The sequence below is a fragment of the Sinocyclocheilus grahami genome, unplaced genomic scaffold, assembly GCF_001515645.1.
Source record: "Sinocyclocheilus grahami isolate Dianchi unplaced genomic scaffold, SAMN03320097.WGS_v1.1 scaffold657.1, whole genome shotgun sequence".
In the NCBI taxonomy this organism is placed as follows: Eukaryota; Metazoa; Chordata; class Actinopteri; order Cypriniformes; family Cyprinidae; genus Sinocyclocheilus; species Sinocyclocheilus grahami.
The window spans coordinates 169,294-188,249 of NW_015505836.1; the positions used below are offsets into that span (position 1 = coordinate 169,294).

At 34.2% G+C, this 18,956-nt stretch overlaps 1 protein-coding gene and 1 long non-coding RNA gene across 2 annotated transcripts in view; one reads left to right on the forward strand and one right to left on the reverse strand.

Annotated features, from left to right (window-relative positions):
- Nucleotides 1-1,673: 1,673 nt before the first annotated feature.
- On the forward strand, nt 1,674-12,682 carry cltrn (collectrin, amino acid transport regulator). The gene is made up of 6 exons (XM_016242393.1): nt 1,674-1,801; nt 3,237-3,295; nt 3,411-3,496; nt 8,106-8,222; nt 9,128-9,322; nt 12,128-12,682. The coding sequence occupies exons 1-6, from the start codon at nt 1,738-1,740 to the stop codon at nt 12,267-12,269; spliced, it is 663 nt and encodes a 220-aa protein (XP_016097879.1). The 5' UTR covers nt 1,674-1,737; the 3' UTR covers nt 12,270-12,682.
- Nucleotides 12,683-16,146: 3,464 nt separating this feature from the next.
- The window catches only part of LOC107558726 (uncharacterized), a 7,841-nt gene continuing 5,031 nt past the window's right edge, over nt 16,147-18,956 (reverse strand). The window contains exons 3-4 of the long non-coding RNA XR_001605520.1: nt 16,290-16,345; nt 16,147-16,176 (exon numbers count right to left, since the gene is read on the reverse strand). This is a non-coding gene — a long non-coding RNA (uncharacterized lncRNA). The remainder of the gene's footprint in view (nt 16,177-16,289; nt 16,346-18,956) is intronic.

Here is an 18,956-nt window from a genome sequence, read left to right on the forward strand (position 1 = left end):
ATGGTTAGAGAGTCAAACTCATAACCCAAAGGTTTTGTAGTGGCAGGGATTGTAGGGGGGGGGGGGGAATGTACAGCGCTCTCTCCCACCTTCAATACCACGACTGAGGTGCCCTTGAGCAAGGCACCGAACCCCCAACTGCTCCCCGGGCGCCGCAGCAAAAAAATGGCTGCCCACTGCACTGGGTGTGTGTTCACGGTGTGTGTGTGTGTTCACTGCTGTGTGTGCACTTTGGATGGGTTAAATGCAGAGCACTAATTCCTGGTATGGGTCACCATACTTGGCCACGTGTCACGTCACTTACTTACTCACTTACTCAGGGTGAAGATTTTCAAAAACTCTGGTTGCAGTGTTGTCGTGTAGACAGCGAAACCAGCGTTTTTGGCTTGTGACGTTGGCGCCTGCGCTGTTATCTCCACCTGATGGAAACATTTTCAGACTTCTGATTGGCCAACCTGGCTTTACGGTTGAGATTATATCGCCACCTGTTGGTTTGGCATGCTCTTGACAGTGCTTCATAACATGCGTTTGCGTTTTCATGTGGACGGTGATTTTTTTTTAAATGGAAGAAGGAAAAACTCTGTTTATAAAAATACCCGTGCACGTGTGGACATGGCCTATAAAACATATATGAAACTTGAGGTACACTCTCAGAAAAAAAGGTACAAAAGCTGTCACTGGGGTACACCTTTGTACCTAAAGAGTCCATATTGGTACCTTAAAGGTACATATTATAGGCCTACCTAAAGAGTACATATTAGTACCTTAAAGGTACTAAAGTGTACCTTTTGAAAAGGTACCGCCACAGTGACAGCTTTTGTACCTTTTTTTCTGAGAGTGTATACAACGATGAATGAATAAACCTGGTATCTTTATTAGGTAACAAATTAACCGCATTGTACGTTTCCTCATCTTGCAGTGTCAGAAGGTGGTTAACCATCAAACTTCTTTCTTGTCTGATTTGACTTTTTCTGGTCTTGCAGGAAAAGCTTTCATCTCAAGCAAAGGGAAGATGCAGAAGAAGCGGTTTGCTTCAATCATCAGGGGTTCACAGGAAGCACAGCCTTCATCTGAGAACTGATTTCCCTTGTATTTTTCAGAAACAACCCATGTCTGACCCACCTACGTGAGTACGCCGACACTTTGAAGCGATGTTACCGACGACATATTCCGAAACACATCATTAAAAATGAAAAATACAACTTTAAACAACAGCAGAAAGGCATAAGTCCAAATGACGTTTAGGTTCATGTTGATATCGCACATCATACAGCTGTAAACACCCGGTGTTTGCAGTGTTTACATATTGAGACGAGAAGACAGTTATTACAGAAGCAAAAACTAAAAACAGAGCAGGTCAGCGGCGCAGCCACATCTGTTGTTATGATGAAGAGAAATCATACGCATTTACATTCACAGACCTGAGCACAAGCTGGAGAGCTGTTTACCGACTCCCACACTATTTCACTTTATTATTTCACGGCAGAAACAATCAAAGGCAGCCAGGCACGCAGCTCTCCTTTTAAATTTACATTTATGACAGTGTCTCCACTATATGTGAATATATGGTGTTTGTTCTGACTCTCTCTCTCTCACTCTGGAGGCAGGTCTAGTCATCGCTTAACCATTAAACAGCTCCGTCCAGCCCTTTGTCTCTTATGCTCTGACCGGTTTATAATCTCTGACCGCTGAATTCAGCAGCATATGAGATAAAGTTGCTCATCCAGATAGACAGAGATGCTAGCTGGAGTTCTTCTTCTGATATTTCTGCCTCCCCTGGTAGCAAAGGATCTTTGTAAAGGTAAAACATCTCAGATTTCCCGGGATCTTGTGCGAATCGGTGTCTGTTTGAGTGAAATCGTTTTCCTCTGGTCTTTGCACCTGCTGAGGGGTTGGTCATTTCTTCTGAGTTTAGAGTAGCTGCAGTCATTTTTAATCTCACAGAGGAAAGAAAACGCGGTCTTTGAGCCACCTGAGAGGCTGAATAATAGTGTTAAAGATGAATGAATGTACTAGAAAATGTGTTCAATCAGATAGAATTAAGCATTTGCAGATAATAATGTTTTTTTCTTTCTTTTTCAAGTCAATCAATAAGATGGATGGATTAAAAAAAAAAGATGTTCAGGACATACTTCAGCTCATAATCAATGGTCATGATCATGATAATTATGAGGAAAAATCCCCCAATTCTCATTTTAAAAATCAGTTTATCTTTATTTTATGTATGTTTTATTATAATTTTATTGTCATTACTATATATATACACACACACAATTTCATCTGTTGTATCGCCCTATTTAATTGAATGTATTTGAATTTAATAGAATAAAAATGCCTAAATATATTAAATATATAAAAAGTCAAATATCTGTAGTCATGGTAATGAGAATTAGAAAATGAGAAAGTGAGAAATTAGTCATTTATCATAGTTCAGTATCACTGATATATATACTACTATAATCTTTTATAAATATTTTGAATTTGTTTTGTTTTTGTTTTCTATTTTCTGTTTTCACTTTTGAGTATTTTCTTTGTGTTTTGTCATGTTTATTAGTTTTAGTTTTTTTTAAATGTCTATACAATCTGTACTCATTTGTATTCATTAGTTTTAGTAGTTTTAGTTATTTGAATACTTCTAGTACTTATTTTGCGTATTTTATTTTGGTTTATTTTGTTTCAAGCAATTAAAATGTTTTTTTAACAGTTTTAGTCTTTTTAAATAGTTTTAGGCTTCATTGTCTTGCATTGCCTTCTTTTTTTTTTTAATATGATATTTTTGAGAGATTTGCCTGCCAGGGAAAAGGGAACTCAATTCACGATAGTCAGGATACATTTAAAGGAAATGAGAAAGTGAAAATGTTCAGAGGGAGTGTGAAATTACAGTGAACTGAAACTTCAAGAGAGTTTAAATAAGGACAAAATCATCGCTGAAGCGTCTAAACATCCTAAACTGGATTCTACACTTTGTTGTCTGACCAAAAAAAAACAAAAAAAAAACAGTTTCACTTTCTTGTTTGGCCTATTCTCTTATCTCATTCAGTTCGGTATCTTGAGAAATCACTGAGAAATAAAGTGACACATCAATTCCCTAATGAGAATCTTTTACGAGGATGCTAAATAAGGACAAACTCAGCAAAAGCCTTATCATCCCAAAAAGAACAAGAAGTAACGGATCTACACAACAGCAGCAAGCAATGGTTTCTGTAAATAAATGAACTCTCTTTCTCTCTCTGTAGACAGTCAAGATGGATTTAAAGTCAGACTCAGCATTAAAACGGCCCTCGGAGATGATGCCGTAGGTTTTTGTTTACTTCTCTTTTCATTTGGTTTGATGTCCTATTCATAATTTTATTCAGGCATATTGTGCAACTTGTTCAATAATTAAACTTTTTTTTTTCTGTGTATCTCAGTATGAGTGGAATGAGAGCGAGATGTTTCTTTTCAGATCTACTCTGGCGTATGCGATGAGGAAACAAACTAAACAAGACACGTATAAGTGAGTAACGCTTTCCACCGACAAGCAGGTGACACACTTTACAAAAGATAATCAACAGCAAATCTGCTCAGTCCAAGGTTGTTTTTGTGATGACCACTTTGATTGTGATTGAAAACGTGAGCAGAATGATTTGACCACAGCTGTTGAGTAAGAGCTGATGGCTTTTAGAGTCAAATCTGTCTGTTCTTCGTGCGTGGGTCAGGTTTTGTCATCACCGTCAGGACGAGGCTAAACCTGTCAATGGTTGCAACAGTGTGAAACACTGGGGTTCTGAAATGCAACATGTGTTTTTTAACAACAGACAGCCAATCATAAGCTTCCTCAGTGCTTGCTTCATTAAATATTCATGTGCTTCTACAGCCGTAGATACTTTCACGTGCTGGGTTTAGTTTCTCGGTTTTTGTACCTGAGGGAAACAGGTGGTATGTTTCAGAAACCTTCAGACAAGTAACGTGAATTATCTGGCAACACTTCTAGATGGAAAAGCAGTTATTGCTTGTTGCATGCTGTATTCAAATGAGAACATTAACCTAACCTACCTAAGGTTTACAACTGTAAAATGTGAAATATTATAACATGACTAAGGGTAAAATATGTGAAACATGAAACCGGAGAAGCCAAGATTATATAAGGCTCCGTTATATTGCATTACTTTGCATTGTTTTGCTTTGTGTTTCTTCAAAGCATTGCTTTGCATTGAATTGCTTTGTGTTATATTATACTGCATTACGTTAAAATACATGACAGAGAGGTTAACAATTTCAGATAAGGCAAGATTATATTATGTTATATTGCTTAGCATTGCTCCGCTTTGTGTTCTTTGCATTGCTCTGCTTGCTTTGTTGCAGCATTGCTTTGGGTTACATTATCTTGCCTTACATTAACTTACCCGACTAACAAAAATATTCTATGAACATTTCGCAAATTTTCCCATTAAGTTATGCAAACATTATTTCTGAATGTTCTCTGAACATCCAGTTTTTAAAATGTTTTTTTTTACATGGTTATGTGAACGTCAAGGGAGCATTCCACTTTATCATTTGAATTTTCTCTTAACATTCTAAAACAAATAGAAACATTAAAAATGTTAGATGAACATTCAACTAAAACATTTCAGAAGACAAAGAAATTAAATCCAAGATTAGTACATTATATTGCTTTGCATTCCATTCCATTCCTTTCTATGACAGAGACATTAGGCTAATAATAAAAAAAAAAAAAAAAATCCAGTTTTTAAAATGTTTTTTTTTACATGGTTATGTGAACGTCAAGGGAGCATTCCACTTTATCATTTGAATTTTCTCTTAACATTCTAAAACAAATAGAAACATTAAAAATGTTAGATGAACATTCAACTAAAACATTTCAGAAGACAAAGAAATTAAATCCAAGATTAGAACATTATATTGCTTTGCATTCCATTCCATTCCTTTCTATGACAGAGACATTAGGCTAATAATAAAAAATAAAAAAAAGGAAGATTATATTAATTTTATTGTTGGCACCGCATGCTTTGCATTTGTTGTTTCATTGCTTTGAGTTGCATTCTTTTGTGTTGCATTGCTTTGCATTATATTTTTGTTATATTTCATTGTTACGTTATATTACATAACAGAAATGTTCATTTCAGATGAACCAAGATTATTTTATTATATTGCTCTGCATTTCTGCGTTGCATTTGTTGTGTTGCTTTTTATTATTTTATGTTGCAGCATTGCTTTGCATTATATTATGTTACATGACAGAAAGGTTAACAATTTCAAAGAAATATTTCAAAGAATTTCAAAGAAAGGAAGATTATATTAAGCTATATTGTTTTGCTTCGTGCTGCATTGCTTTGCTTTGAGATGTTAATTTCAGATAAACCAAGATCATATTATGTTACATTGCTCTGCATTGCATTGTATTGCGTTCCATTACTTTGCTTTGTGTTGCATTGTATTGTGTTGTTGCAGTATTGCTTTGGGCTATATTTGCATTATGTTATATTACATGACAGATGGGCTAACAATTTAAGATAAACTGAGATTGTTACATTATTTTGCTCTGCCTTGCATTGCATTGTCATGTGTTGCAATGGTTTGAGTTGCACTGTTTTACATTACTTTAAAAATAGCAGATGGGTTTAACATTTTTTGCGTTAATTCTTAATATCCAGCAGCTTTTGGAACCGTCTGCCGTAATATTCTACTCACCGCTTATCAGCCTTTGGCATCACTGGTAGAGTTTTCCTCTGGCTAACATCATTTCTTAGCACAAGGAAGTAATTTGTATCTATTGAGGAACATAGATCATGTACTGTTCCAGTCTAACGCAGTGTGTCCCCCAAGGCTCCAATCACAGCCCTCTCCTCTTTCCAATTTATATGCCTCCCCTTCGGCAAATAATTTGACGGCACAGTCTCAGATTCCATTGCTATGCTGCTGACAAGCAAATCTATATCAGCTCCCATGTAGGCCAGAGCAGCGTTTCCACTGCCTTTCTTATCTTCTTGACTTTCTTGTAGTATTTTATAACCCTAAGTAGCAAACTTCCAGTGTGTGTCTCAATTCAACTCTATTTGCCATAGATAATGCCTCAATGAGGTGTGCTAGTACTTTTTGTGCTAAAACTTGTGATTTTCATCTTGCAAACATAAAATAGGTAAAAAATAATTTAATTAAATAAAAAATCCAGTAGCAACACACTAACAAACACGATTGTACAACCAAGTACTTGCTTTAAACGTATTTTCATAAAGCTTCACAAAGCTATCATTTAGTGACTTTCATGAAATGAAGCGTCACATTCACAGCATGAATATTTAACCAAGTTATTCATATCACATATTATTCATTTGACAGATAATTTAAATAAACTTTCAAATGAAAATCATTAAGAATCTACTTCCATGAGATACATTATGTGTTTAAAATGAAAGAGATAAAATACCACATATCAGGTAACTGCTGCATCTAAAGGTTTTTCCTTCAAATGAGGTATGATGTGCAATGAATAGATATCATTTTGTTTAATAATTATTATCAAAGCGCTATGATCTAGCAGTTATATTACACATTAAATAATAACAGTAATCATCTACAGGTGAAGAGAGAAATGCATGATGTCATCTTAACCTGACCCGTTTTAGTGGATTAAATATGTATTTTTTAATCAATGTTTTTCCCCTCAATTATATTCGTGCAATTGAGCCGCTCTCGGATGTAGGGAAAGCGCGACTGATTAATTTAACCAGTGTAATTACGGGCCAATATAGACGCTAATGGGTCAAGGGAAATCAATTGAGGTTAACCTTTCCCTGCCAGATATCGGCCCCTAACGATTGTGAAATCTCACAGCTGAAGTGTTGCAGAGATGCTTCAGGCTTGTTTGTGAGAGAACCGCAGTATTGATTGATGCCGGTGTGCTGGATAGGGAGCATGCGCTTCTTTTGCAGCATCATGTTACATTGATGAGATGCTGTTTGTGTTTGATTCCTATTGGCTGCTTCCAGTATATATTGACAAACCATGTCTACTGGCATTATGTGAATTCAAATGACAAAAAAAAAAATATATATATATATATATACCGTATATACCATATATATATATATATATATATATATATATATATATTATATATACCATATATATATATATATATATATATGCATCTTTAAAACAAGATACATTCATTTGGGAAGCAAAATTGTATAAAATACCGTTCAAGATTTTGGGGCTGGTAAGATTTTTTTAATATTTTCTCTCACCAAGGCCTCATTTATGTGATCAAAAACACAGTAATAGCAGTAATATTGTTAAACAATTATTGAATATTAAAATGTTTTCTATTTCAATACATTTTAAAATATAATTCCTGTAATGCAAAACTGAATTTTCAGCATCATTACTCCAGTTTTCAGTGTCACATGATCCTTCAGAAATTATTCTAATATGCTGATTTGCAGCTCAAGAAACATTTCTAATTATAATTAATGATGACAACAGTTGTGCTGCTTCCTATTTTTCTCTAAAAGTGAGATATTTTTCAGGATTCTTTGATTAAAAGAAAACATGTGTCTTTAATGTCATTCTTGATCAATTTAATGAATTTAATGCTGAATAAAGGTATTAATAAAAGAATCTGACCCCAAACGTTTGAATGGTAGTGTAGTGTGTGTTTATTTATTTAGGAATAGGATTTAGCATCAGAGTCACATTGGTGATATTAGTAGGAAGGACGACCTCATTCTAGTACATTTTAAAGGTTTGTGATGGCTAAAAGTTAATTTTGTCAACTTTTAAGAGTGCACTATGACTTAAATTAGAAAAATAAGTTTTAAAAGAAAAAAAGTAATTTGCAAATGAGTAAAAAAAAAAAAAAAAAAATCCACTTAAATTCTAAATATGTTCTCTGTAAAAAAAAAAAAAAAAAAAAGCATTATCCCACACAATTTTGCTTCTCATACTCGAAAACAATGATTTTTATGCTGTGTAGGTGTATGTGTGTTTGTGTGAGGCTGTTTTATTAGTTTCAGTGCTTTTTCTATGATGCCCTCGAAAAAAAAAAGAAAAAAAAAACACATCTGCCTCCAAAAACTCAAATGTTTCTAATTGATCTTTTTCAGCATTACAAACATACTGGTGTGCAATGATACACAAAGAGTGTCGTTCGTGTTCGTGGTGACGTCACCAGGTGATCCAGACCAACTGATCCCCAAAGAACAAATAGAAGAAGCAGTGAGGTGAGTCAGTGCTCTGTGCTGTAGGTTTATAGGTTTAGACTTTATGTGCTGATGGCTTACTAGATGGTACACAGCACATGGGCAACAATATGACAGTATTGCAAAAACTTTGGCCCTGTTTCAAATCCTCCAAGTGAGCTGGCTTGCTTGAATGCCAACTGCATGCAGCTACTTCAAAGATTTAAAAGTATAATTTAAAAAAACTGAATTTGCAGATAATGAAATATTAATGAAATAAAAGGACACTTATGTGTATTTAAAGAGAGTATATGCTCATGGCAATTTTTAGCACACTTGAGTACACTTTTAAAAAGTGCATTTTCTAATGCCAAATAAGACGTTTTATACTTTAAAATGCATTTTAATTCATTATGCTGAAATGTGTTGACTAACACTAAAGCACATGTGAAGTTAAGTTGTTTACAAAAAATTATGAAAATTAAGTTAAAATTAAGTTAAATTAACTATAACTGGTGACATTTAATTGCACAAACAAGAGATGCATTGTTTGCACAGGAGTGTGATTTTAACACACCGTAATTCAAGATTTAAATAAGCACAAAATAGTATTGTTTTCATAATTTTCAGTAATTCATAAAATCTAATGTATTCATTTCTTTGTTTGCCAGTTTGAATTTACATTTTCTGTGCGTTTTTACACAAATCATCTAGGATGCATGCGATAATCATAGATTTGAACAAAAAACAAGATATCTTATTAGGCAGCATAATTTTGCCACCTATTTAGAAAAGCCTTTGCATAAGGAGCACAACTTTGAGGTTTGATGGTAAAGCCTAAAAATCAGACAGTATTTATCATGAAATGATTCTGAGCATCTAGATCTGTGCTACTACCGTTTCTCCTTTAGCATGCCAGACCCTTAACACATTATTCATTATTCCAGGCAGAATAAGCATCGCATAAACAATGCATTCCTGTTATCGGATATGACCCTGGAGTTCGTGGGAATCCCGCCGACACTGGCGGCCCCAATCATATACGACACTGAACCCTGGCTCATTGTGTTTGGGGTGGTCATTGGTGCTGTGGCTGTGGGGATCGTGGCTTTACTGATGTCCACAGTAAGCAAAAAACGACGGTCAGTAATGCTCTTTTGACAAACCATTCAAATTGTATTAATTGTGATCAATGGTACACCTAGCATCACTGCAAAAATTGATTGTGTTCCTTTTTTTGTCTGGTTTTCCAGTATCAAAACATTTTTAAATCAAGATGCAAGATACTTGAGAAGAAAAATGACAATATATTTAGTCTATCAAAATTGTGACTTACACACATTACATACAAGCAAAATTACTTAAGATATTACTGTAAGTCCTGTTTTCTGAAAAATCTATAAAAAATAGATTAAAACAAGAAAAAATAAGAATGAAATATGTGACCCTGGAGCACTTAAGTCGCTGGGGTATATTTGTAGCAATATCCAAAAATACATTGTATGGGTCAAAATTATAGATTTTTCTTTTATGCCAAAAATCATTCGGATATTAAGTGTTCCATTAAGATATTTTGTAAATTTCCTACCGCAAATATATCAAAACTTCATTTTTGATTAGTAATATGCATTGCTAAGAACTTCATTTGGACCACTTTAAAGGCGATTTTCTCAATATTTTGATTTTTTTGCACTCTCAGATTCCAGATTTTCAAATAGTTGTATCTCAGCCAAATATTGTCCTATCCTAACAAACCATACATCAATGGAAATCTTATTTATTCAGCTTTCAGTTGATGTATAAATCTCAATTTCGAAAAATTGACCCTCATGACTGGTTTTGTGGTCCAGGGTCACATATTTGTACTGGAAAACAAGACAAAAATGCAGGAGAAAATCAGTTTAAAATGGTTAAAAGTGACCTGATCACAAGACAGACTGAGGTTTAACCAAACATGTAACATACATATCTCAAATGCATCTCCTGTGCCACATAAAATCAGATTTGATCTCTAAATGTCATATATGTACAAGCTTTTCCTTATGTATATTAGACTATTCTTTATGGAGCTAGTTTTAGTGCAGTGTTTGATTGACAGGTGAGTAGGCGTTGCTTTGTTGTTTTCTGAGATGCATTAGCATTTAAAGTGCAAATGGGAGGTAGTCACATCCATTTTTAATAAATATGAATGGGATTTCAGTGACTTTCATAAGAAATTGTGTATATCTGTATTTAATGCTGTCTACTTGTTATTGGCTCACATATGTTAATACTAATGTTAGGGAGTAACAAACTAAAGTAGCAAAAGTTGACAAGATTAAGTTCATCTGTTTTTTGTTTTTTTTTAAACATTATAACAGAACTAAACTAAATGTTAATGTTAAATGCTGCTTAATATATTTGTCGAAACCAGATTATTTACAGGATTCCTGGATGACTAGAAAACATTTATTTGAAATAAAAATATTTTGTGACATTACACAGTAAATATCTTTACACAATAAAATGTTTTTTTTTCTTCAAAAAATAAGTAAGTAAATACCCCAAACCAAACTTCTGAATGGTAGTGTATATCATTTAGAGATTGAATCTTATGGAAATGTATGTTTTGATTTAATGCTGTCACCTCAGTTGTAATTGTTTATTTATTCATTCATTCAAAAACACTAAACACAAAAAAAAACACAAATTCGGACATACTTTAATTGTTAGTTATTTTAAAATGACTTAAAAATGAATGTAGTTAGCATTGTTAACTTGTAGCTTGGCTGTAGGCCTATTTAACTACTTTTTAAAGGGGTCATATGATGTGATTTCAAGTTTTTTTCTTTGGAGTGTTACAAGCTGTTCGTGAATATAAGATCCCTAAAGTTGCAAAGACTAAAGTCTCAAACCCAAAGAGATATTCTTTATAAAAGTTAAGAGTCAACCACACCTACCTAAAACGCCTTGTTTAAACACGCCCCCACATGTCTATGTCACGATGTGGGAAGATTTGCATAACGCCACCCAAATGTTCACGCAAAGAAAGAAGGCGTAACTTTATTGTTGCTGCCGCCGCCGCCATGTTGTGAAGACGCTGTGTGTTTCGTTGCAAAAGCGAAAATCCTTTGTTTAGTCTTCCAAAAGAGGGCACGACTAGAAATCAGTGGTTAAGTTGTATTTACAACACTGTTCCAGAACACTTCAACCCAAATATTCAGATGTGTGCAGCGCATTTTATGGAGGACTGTTTCCTGGTAGATTAGACTGCAATGCCGGCTGTATAAAACAAGTATGTTTTCATATTTAAAGAATTTGCCACTGACGATTCAAATGCGAGTTTTGAGCAGTGTAGAGTAGCGCTTGTTTGTCATTTCTCCGATTCATGTCAAATGCAGACATGGTTTTATGTTTATGCGGCGCGATGCAATGCAACGCGTAAAAAGACAGTATAAGACATTATAATCTGTAATCATGTCCCCACTGAATGCAACAAATGTCTCGTTTATAATGGGTTTTAATGTTTTTGTCTCGTCGCTCTGGCCTGGACACAGCATCACAGTATGGTGAGGGGCGTAACATTTCCGTCACACGCTTGAGGTATTCGGCCAATCACAACGCACTGGATAGCTGGCCAATCAGAGCACACCTCGCTTTTCAGACCGATGAGCTTTGTAAAAATCGACATGTTTCAGAAAGGCAGGGCATAGAAGAGAAACAATACTGTTATATACAGTATGTGGAAAATAATGTGTTTTTTTAACCTTAAACCGCATAAACATTTAATTACACCAAATACACAAAATAATGTTCTCTTTAGCAACATCATATGACCCCTTTAAGTAGTTATAGCTGCGAGAACTAGTTTCAAAATAGCTTCCCCAGTGGTTTTCGTGGACACAGACATAGCTTACTGTTAGGTCCTTCGCTGATCTGACCCGTTTATGATGCTTTATTCACAACAGAGCCAAAGAAAAAGCTGCTGGTCTTTCAGAAGAGGATGAAGGAATAGTCAAAGAGAACGGAACCGCACTTTCAGGTCTTGGCGGGAAAGAAGGAGTCTATAATCAAACGTTCTCAAATGACAACCGCTTCACCGAGCTGTAGACACTGATGACAGCCAAAGTGAAATAGTAAAGCCATTCAGTATCACTGAATAACCTATAAGATGCTTCACATATAACAAAGAATTTATAGCCTCCTCTAGACTGACCTGGAATGCACAGAAATAAGATTGAGTATTTATATATGACTTTGAGTTTTGCGGCTGTTAGTTTCAAAGCTAACACCGTGTCCTAATCAAACGTGATGCAATGCCGTGACACATGTTTTTGCCTTAAACAGCCGCGACATGGATTCGGTTTTAGAAATGGAAAAACTGATTTTTTGATAATTTTTTTTAGAAATTGTTTATTTCTGCAGCTGGAACAACATACAAACTATGACAATGGTAATCTCAGGAACTGATTAAGTGCTTTATTATTAATTTTAAAAGTGTCTAATATGACCTGGAATATATAGCCATACTGAAAATGACAATGGAAAATTTACCTCAGATCTTGAAAATAAATGTAAGAAAATATTAATGTTATAACTGTGATCTCAGTGTGAAAAAAAATGGTTTCAGTCACTCAGTATGTATTTTTAAATAATGTTAAAATGGGTTAATATTTATGTATTTGATTACGTACTTACTATGGAAGTTCCGCCATGGAACATTAACACAAATATGAAAAAGGTAAATGCATTTTTTTTCTTTTTTCTCTGAATTTAGTTTATATCTCACAATCAGGAGTTTTTTTTCTTGCAATTCTGAGAGAAAAAAAAAAAATTACAATATATAAATTCTGAATTGCGAAAAAAAAAAAAGTCAAAATTGTGAGATAGAAATGTAGAATTATGAGATATAAACTCAGAATTGCAAGAGATAAAATCAAATCTTTGAGAAAAGGTCAGAATTGAGAGGTTCAGACTCGCAATTACGAGTTATAACTTGCAGTTGTGGGAAAAAGTCTGAATTGTGAGATATAAACGCGCAATTGTGAGGAAAAAAAGAAAGAAATTGACTTAAGTTGCATTTAATATTTTTATTTTGTGACGGAAATGAACTTAACTTATCTATTTGATTATGTACTTAACCATTTTGTTCTCAGAGAGAAAGACCCGCCCACACGCTCTTCTGATTGGCTGACGCATTTCATAGGTTAGGACATGGTGTAACATCAATATACTAGTGTACTACTAAAAGCTGTCAAAAATAGTTAAAAGTAGTTCATTTTTAGCTTTATAACAAAGCCCTTCAATATGTCCCACCCCCAACTTCCTGTTTAAACGGGGAGATGTGTCAACTCAGGAAAGAATACATTTCATGAGGTTTTTAATTCAGCTGACAACGGTAATCCGTAGCATATGCTGACGTCTGAATGATGTTCTCAGGTGCCTGTTTATTCAGCAACAATTCATAATTAATTATTAGAGGGAATCAATAATTTATGAAAAGATGAGGCACTTCTACACAGTAACAGATTAGGCAATTTTCTAGCGTCAAAAACAAGCGTTTTGTTTTTCTTCCCCATTATGAGATGTGGGTTTGTGCATCTATCACACTTCAACTGCCTTAATTGATTGGATCCTCCACTGAGTGGGAAAGAAGATTATTAAGAATAATTAAGAGAATATTAAGAGAAGATCTCTCTGAAGAATATGAGATGTTGAACTTCTGAGAACGTTCCTATCATGAGATTTACGGCACGATCTTTCACTAATTGGATCCTCCGTCTTCAGAACCACACAATCAAAAACAAGCGTTTTGTTTTTCTTCCCCATTATGAGATGTGGGTTTGTGCATCTATCAACACTTCAACTGCCTTAATTGATTGGATCCTCCACTGAGTGGGAAAGAAGATTATTAAGAATAATTAAGAGAATATTAAGAGAAGATCTCTCTGAAGAATATGAGATGTTGAACTTCTGAGAACGTTCCTATCATGAGATTTACGGCACGATCTTTCACTAATTGGATCCTCCGTCTTCAGAACCACACACAGGGCTACAGTCACACAGAAATAACAGACCAATATCACAAGAAAGCTCATTATTGTATTGATGCCCTGTAGGAATACAGAGACCAATACAATAGATCATCACTCCACACCTGCTGCTGTGTTTAATACGGTCTTCAGGTGGTAGTTAATGATCTCAGCTGCTAGGTTCAATGTTCAAACCCCTGTTATTGTAATACCTAAACGTGTATTCAAACTTGTCATTTTAGCGCACACATATTCTTTTTACATTTGGATACTCATTGATACGTACAATATTATTGTACCGACAACAAAACACAAATACCTTGCATATATAACTTTAGAAAAATGATTAAATGTTTAAGGGCTATACAATATTGAACATTTGGAATTCAAAAATTGATTTTATTGAATTAATAATAGATTTGATTATGTTAATGATAATACAGTAAGTTTAGTCTCATTTTGTAATTAAAAAGAAATTGTTCTTCCTTTTTTTTTAAAGGTTAGACTGGACACAATAGGTTGTTTTAGTCATAAAATCAGTGTGTTTCACTTATATTTAATACTTGTGGAGCTTTGATAAATATCAATTTCCACCGTACAAATAAATTTGAATAAAAATAACAAATTATATTAATTGTAATTCTAGCAAACTGAACATCTCATTTTGTATTAAAACTGCTTTATTTTATGTTCTGTTTTTAAAAGGTTAGACTGGTCACAATAGTTTGCTTTAGCCACAAAAAAAAAAAACACTTATATTTTATACTTGTGGAGCTCTGATGATGATGATGACTTCCACCCTACAAATAAATTATAATAAAAATATCTAATTAATTTATTTTGAACACTATATTTAATGTCTCAGTTTTTAATTTAATTCTATTTTATACTTGTGGAGTTCTGATGATGACTTCCACCATACAAATAAATTACAGTATAATATAAATATCAAATTAATTAAATTTAAACACTAGTAAATGTAATGCCTCAGTTTTTTTATTTTATTTTATTTTATACTTGTGCAGTTCTGATGATGATGAACTTCCACCATACAAATAAATTATTAAAAAATATATAATAAATTAGATTAATTTGAACACTGTTTTGATTTTTTCTCCCCTTTTTTTTTCTTAGGTTCGACTGGTCACAATAGTTTGCTTTTGTCATAAAATAGTGTGTTTCACTTATATTTTATACTGGAGCTTTAATGATGATTAACTTCCACCATACAAAGAATGCAAATGACTTTCATTTAATTACAAGTCCCATCTGGATTTCATTTAAGAAGAAATTTACCATGAAAAAGATCTTTCTCTGACTAAGTCTCTCCATCATGTATGGATAAATGAGAATCTCACTATGTCTCCGTATTGAACTCTGTCACCTGCGGCGATGCTCTTGCAGGTTGAAGGTTTCAGCAATCCCACCAGTCTGTTGGTTTTTATGCATTTAGCAGATGCTTTCATACAAAGTTATTTACAATGCATGAAAAGTATAAATTTTTATCAGCTCTTGCATTCCCTGAAAACTGAGCCTTGAGGTTGCTTGTACCTCATTTTAGCGTTAAATATTTGCACATCTCTAGTTTGTTCATATCAAAACAGTTACATTTTAGAGTGTCAGTGCTTTGATGTTGTGCTTTCCCAAATTTTAGAAAAATGCATTTAATGTGCAGCTCATTCAAAATCTAGCAAATGCAAAGGAGATAAAACAGACTGCGCACAGACAAAATATTAAACTCCCATCAGAGTAAATGACTGGCACACACAACATCTGTTGTTTCTAAAGATTCACTGCTGGAACTTAAAGCAATAGCTCACCAAAAAATGTAAATGATTTGTTGAAAATGCACTCACCCTCAAACCATCCAAGACGTAGATGAGTTCGTATCTTCATCTGAACAGATTTGGAGAAATTTAGCATCACTAGGTCAACAATGGATGCTCCGCAGTGAATGGGTGCCATCAGAATGAGAGTCCAAACAGCTGATAAAAACATCACAATAATTCACAAGTAATCCTCACCACTCCAATTCATCAATTAACATCTTGTGAAGTGAAAAGCTGCATGTTCGAAAAAAAAAAATCAACTACAGTACATCAAGTCCTGAAGTCCTGTGTCCATAATATTGTTTCCTCCAGTAAAAAAAGTCATCTGAATCAAGAGAAAAATATGCATAGATCAAGCACAGTTTTAAACAAATATTTTGATGAATTTTGATATGAGAGGACAACAAGCGATTTACCTTTTTACTGGATTATTACTTGTGGATTATTGTGATGTTTTTATCAGCTGTTTGCACTCTCATTCTGACGGCACCCATTCACTGTAGATGATCCATTGTTGAACAAGCGATCCCGTGCTAAACTCATCTACAGGTGCATCTCAATAAATTAGAATGTCGTGGAAAAGTTCATTTCAGTAATTCAACTCAAAGCCATAGAGAATGTATTCTTCACATTGTACGTCTGCCAGAAGGATTGTGCATTTGCATTAATAATAGCATTTAAAGTACATTTAATTGACTGTGTCTAATCTAAACACCTTCTTTATGAAGCGTATCTCTGCCTAAAGCTGCACGTGTTTGACATTTCCACCTCTGTTTTACTATAAGAACAATAACCTGTAAAATTGCCATTTACCTTAGTTTTAACAAGCATATTATTTTGCCTAAACTCACTTAGTGTGATTTACAGCATTAAACAGCGTATTAAAACAAAGAAAACGAAACAAAAGACAAATTTTCATGATGACCGTGCTTATATTAAAGCAATAAGAGAGTTTTCCTATCTACTTAAAAAATGTCACAACCTTTTTTTAAAAGTTTTGATTGAGTTGAGAAATGATGGCACGCACACGTTAGTTCCGCAGGGATGAGAATTAAACTTGGTTAAGCATTAACCTGCTGTTAAATCATTTTGCCATGAAACAACAACTGCCACACGGTAAGGTCTCAAAGGTAACAGAGGTTACCATTAGATTTTAATGATGCAACATCAAAGAAAAGTTAGGAAAATCAATGTCAAGTCATTTGAATATCTCCATGGAAACAGTCAGCTCTAGGATTAATCACAGTGAAAAAGAAGATATTTGAAAATATGGCTATAATCAGTGTACGCCAGTCACAGCACGTGTACACAATTGTTTTACCTCGAGAACAGCAGGGGGACAAAGTTCTGCAGTCATTATAACGCAAATGAGTTTGGGAAGATCTTTTACTATTATGAGCCATCACAAAAACATAAAATGAGCAGATATGTCATGTTCATAAACCATGACATTTAACACTGCCCGGTTAAATGGATTGAGCTGAAATAGATGTAATGCCACACATCCGGCATTATGTGACCATCAAAAGGGTTTACCTGGTATTATATCTGGCCTTTGAGCTCAGAGAACCAGATATGATTTTAAAAGGCTCCAAATCTCTAAATATTTTAGTCAGCTGTATGTGATTACACACCTGTCTCACAGTGTAGGATGCATCTTTTTTTTTCATTGGTTCCATCTGCTATATACACTATGAGTCAAACGTTTTTAAAAGAAGTCTTTTTTGCTCACCAAAAATATTGCATTATTATTATGATTTAAAATAACTGTTTCTATTTGAATACATGTTGTTAAAATGTAGTTTATTTCTGCGATGCAAAGCTAAATTTTCAGCATCATTACTCCAGTCTTCAGTGTCACATGATCCTTCAGAAATCATTCTAATATGCTGATTTGCTGCTCAAGAACCATTTATTATTATTATAAATGTTTAAAGGGATGCCCATTTTCCACAAGTTTATATGATTCTTTATGAAAAGTCTATAACATACTTTGGTTGAAATTTCTCAATGGTAGTGTAAAACAACACCCTTTTACCTTGTCAAAAACAGCTCTGTTTTCAGCAACCTATTTTAATGCATGTTCCTTTAAATGCTAATGAGCTCTGCTGACCCCGCCTCTCTCTTCCGTGGGGTGACGAGCCATTCTCATGAGACTGTTTACTTTAGCTGCGGAACTTGCTAACTAGCATGTTATTAGGAAAGGTGATTTGCAAAGATTACAGATTTTCATTTTGGGGTGAACTATTCCTTTTCAGATGTTTATTTTACGTGATTCACCTTCCTTGTATTTACATCACAATGCTTTCTTGTTGTGTTTTTTCCAATACATAGCTGAAATGACTTGTCAAGGCTTATGCCTGTTTTTGCTCTCTTTGATAAAGCTGTGAACACAGAAAATCATTCGAACAGAATTTACTGGCATCCTAATGAATAACACCCTTTCATTGTTTTTCTTTTACAGCCATAGAGAATGTATTCTTCACATTGTACGTCTGCCAGAAGGATTGTGCATTTGCATTAATAATAGCATTTAAAGTACATTTAATTGACTGTGTCTAATCTAAACACCTTCTTTATGAAGCGTATCTCTGCCTAAAGCTGCACGTGTTTGACATTTCCACCTCTGTTTTACTATAAGAACAATAACCTGTAAAATTGCCATTTACCTTAGTTTTAACAAGCATATTATTTTGCCTAAACTCACTTAGTGTGATTTACAGCATTAAACAGCGTATTAAAACAAAGAAAACGAAACCTTGTCAAAAACAGCTCTGTTTTCAGCAACCTATTTTAATGCATGTTCCTTTAAATGCTAATGAGCTCTGCTGACCCCGCCTCTCTCTTCCGTGGGGTGACGAGCCATTCTCATGAGACTGTTTACTTTAGCCGCAGATAGTTGTGGAAATTGCTAACTTGCACGTTATTATTTGCGG

Coding starts and splice junctions, on each gene's coding strand:
- cltrn (XM_016242393.1), top strand. CDS start 1,738: ATGCTAGCTGGAGTTCTTCTTCTGATATTTCTGCCTCCCCTGGTAGCA. Junction 3,497..8,105: donor ACTAAACAAGACACGTATAA/GTGAGTAACGCT, acceptor GATCTTTTTCAG/CATTACAAACATACTGGTGT. Junction 9,323..12,127: donor ACAGTAAGCAAAAAACGACG/GTCAGTAATGCT, acceptor TATTCACAACAG/AGCCAAAGAAAAAGCTGCTG.